Source organism: Stomoxys calcitrans, chromosome 3 (assembly GCF_963082655.1).
Source record: "Stomoxys calcitrans chromosome 3, idStoCalc2.1, whole genome shotgun sequence".
Lineage (NCBI taxonomy): Eukaryota > Metazoa > Arthropoda > Insecta > Diptera > Muscidae > Stomoxys > Stomoxys calcitrans.
Window position 1 is genome coordinate 101,180,904 of NC_081554.1, and position 2,153 is coordinate 101,183,056.

A 2,153-nucleotide genomic window follows, 5' to 3' on the forward strand; every position below is an offset into this window, starting at 1 on the left:
CACCCATTTCTGTGAAGTGTGGTTCAGATCGGACTATATTTGGATAGAGCTGCCCTATATACCGACAGCCCGATCTCCCAAAATAGGGTATTGAGGCCATATAAGATCCATTTATTACCCGAATTCGATGAAATTTGACACAGTGTGTCAAATTGGTAGGCGCCTACCCATTCCTGTGAAATGTGGTCCAAATTGGACCATATTTGGATATAGCTGCCATATAGACCGATCTCCCAAAATTGTGTAATGAGTCTATAAAAGGAGCATTTTTCATCCCATTTCGATTAAATTTGGCACAGCGAATTCTGGTACCCCTCTAAACCTTTATGTTGAATACCAGATTGGACCATATTTGGTTATAGATGCCATATAGACCGATCTCCCGATATGGAGTATTGAGCCCATAAAAGGACAATTTTTCATCCGATTTCGATAAAATTTAAAACAGTGATTTTTGACAGACCTCTACACCATGGTGTCGAATATCGTCGACATTGGACCTTATTTGGATATAGCTGCCATATAGAACGATCTCCCGATATAGAGTATTGAGTTCATTTAAGCAGCATTTTTCATGCGATTTTGAAAAAATTTTAAAAGTGCGTTTTGGTACCCCTCTAAAACTTTTTGTTGAATATCGTCCAGATTGGGCCATATAGGGAATCTAAACCAGATTGAACTATTAGTTACTGAATACATAAAAGTCGAATTTTTTACCTGATTGCTACGGAATTTGCAGCAGTAAGATTTGGACGACCCCTGCACATTATTGGCAAATATGGTGCAGATATGACCATATTTGGTTCAGCCGTTAAAGGCAAATAGCAATCAAACTAAAGACATATATTTTTTTTTCATTAATCAAGCATTAACAACTATATTCACACAGGAAATATTTTATAAGCTCAAGAATTGTAATTGTAAAATCGACACGGTAAATCTGAAATAAGTTTCATACCAATAAATACGAAAGCGTTGGGCATTTACCCGGTAGAAACCCATCTATATTTATTAATAATACAAATTTGTTTATAGGACCGATTTCAGCAAAATTTTTAATTGAATATACAAGCTTCTTAATAAAATCAGATTCTAATTTTTTCTTTGTATATAGAGATTGGACATAACAACAGACAAAAATAAATAAAATTTTATTACCAAAAAAGGAAAGCAATGACTACATTTTTATATAGCTAATAACACTAGAAAGACCAAGCTTTTTTACACACTTTTGGCTAGCTAGCCAAATGAATTAAATATCCTAAAACATAAAAAATTATTTAAAATTTGGAGTTTAAAAAAAAACTCTACCACCGTAGCACTGGGGTAAGCTATGACGCTGAACGCAGGGGTTCGAATCCTGGCGAGACAATTCAACCAGCGGTGGTTTTCCCCTCCTAATGCTGGCAACATTTGTGAGGTACTATGCCACGCAAAAACTGCTCTCCAAAGAGGTGTCGCACTGCGGTACGCCATTCGGACTCGGTTATAAAAAGGAGGCCCCTTATCATTGAGCTTAAACTTGAATCGGACTGCTCTCATTGATATGTGAGAATTTTGCTCCTGTTCCTCTTCATGGGCAAAATTTGCATTTTACCGGTCATTTTGACAGGCTTGGTCTCTCTAGTGTTAAAGAATTTATTAGTTAAAAAAAACTTTCATTTAAAATTTCCTTAAAAACATGTAATTTTGTAATTTAAATTCAGCACAAATATTTGTTGAGAACTGTTGACTACCGCAGAGGAAAAATTTGTTTAGTTTACTTACATGTTATACAGAGCAGGCATCAAATTTGATTGTTAATAAAATGTTTTATTTATTGTTTATTTGTAGGATTTTATAAAGTTCGCAGCGTTGACGTTTTCAACAGAACGAGCTCCTTTTCGGCACAGGTGCAATATATTGAAATATAAAATTGTATCAGAGCGACATCAACAAAGGGAAGCAATATATATATATATATATACATATATATATATATATATATATACATATATATATATATATATATATATATATATATATATATATATATATATATATATATATATATATATATATATATATATATATATATATATATATATATATATATATTCTGGATAAATGTATGTGCATACAAAAACATTACTGAAGAGTAAATACAACGTATG

General features: G+C 32.7%; 1 protein-coding gene across 2 annotated transcripts in view; it reads left to right on the top strand.

Annotated features, from left to right (window-relative positions):
* Positions 1-1,968, top strand: part of LOC106095576 (alpha-L-iduronidase) — a 28,353-nt gene extending 26,385 nt beyond the window's left edge. For both annotated transcript variants that reach the window (XM_013262809.2, XM_013262810.2), the window contains one exon: positions 1,834-1,968. In XM_013262809.2, the coding sequence (XP_013118263.1) occupies positions 1,834-1,913 (80 nt within the window). In that variant the 3' untranslated portion in view covers positions 1,914-1,968. The remainder of the gene's footprint in view (positions 1-1,833) is intronic.
* Positions 1,969-2,153: the final 185 nt, after the last annotated feature.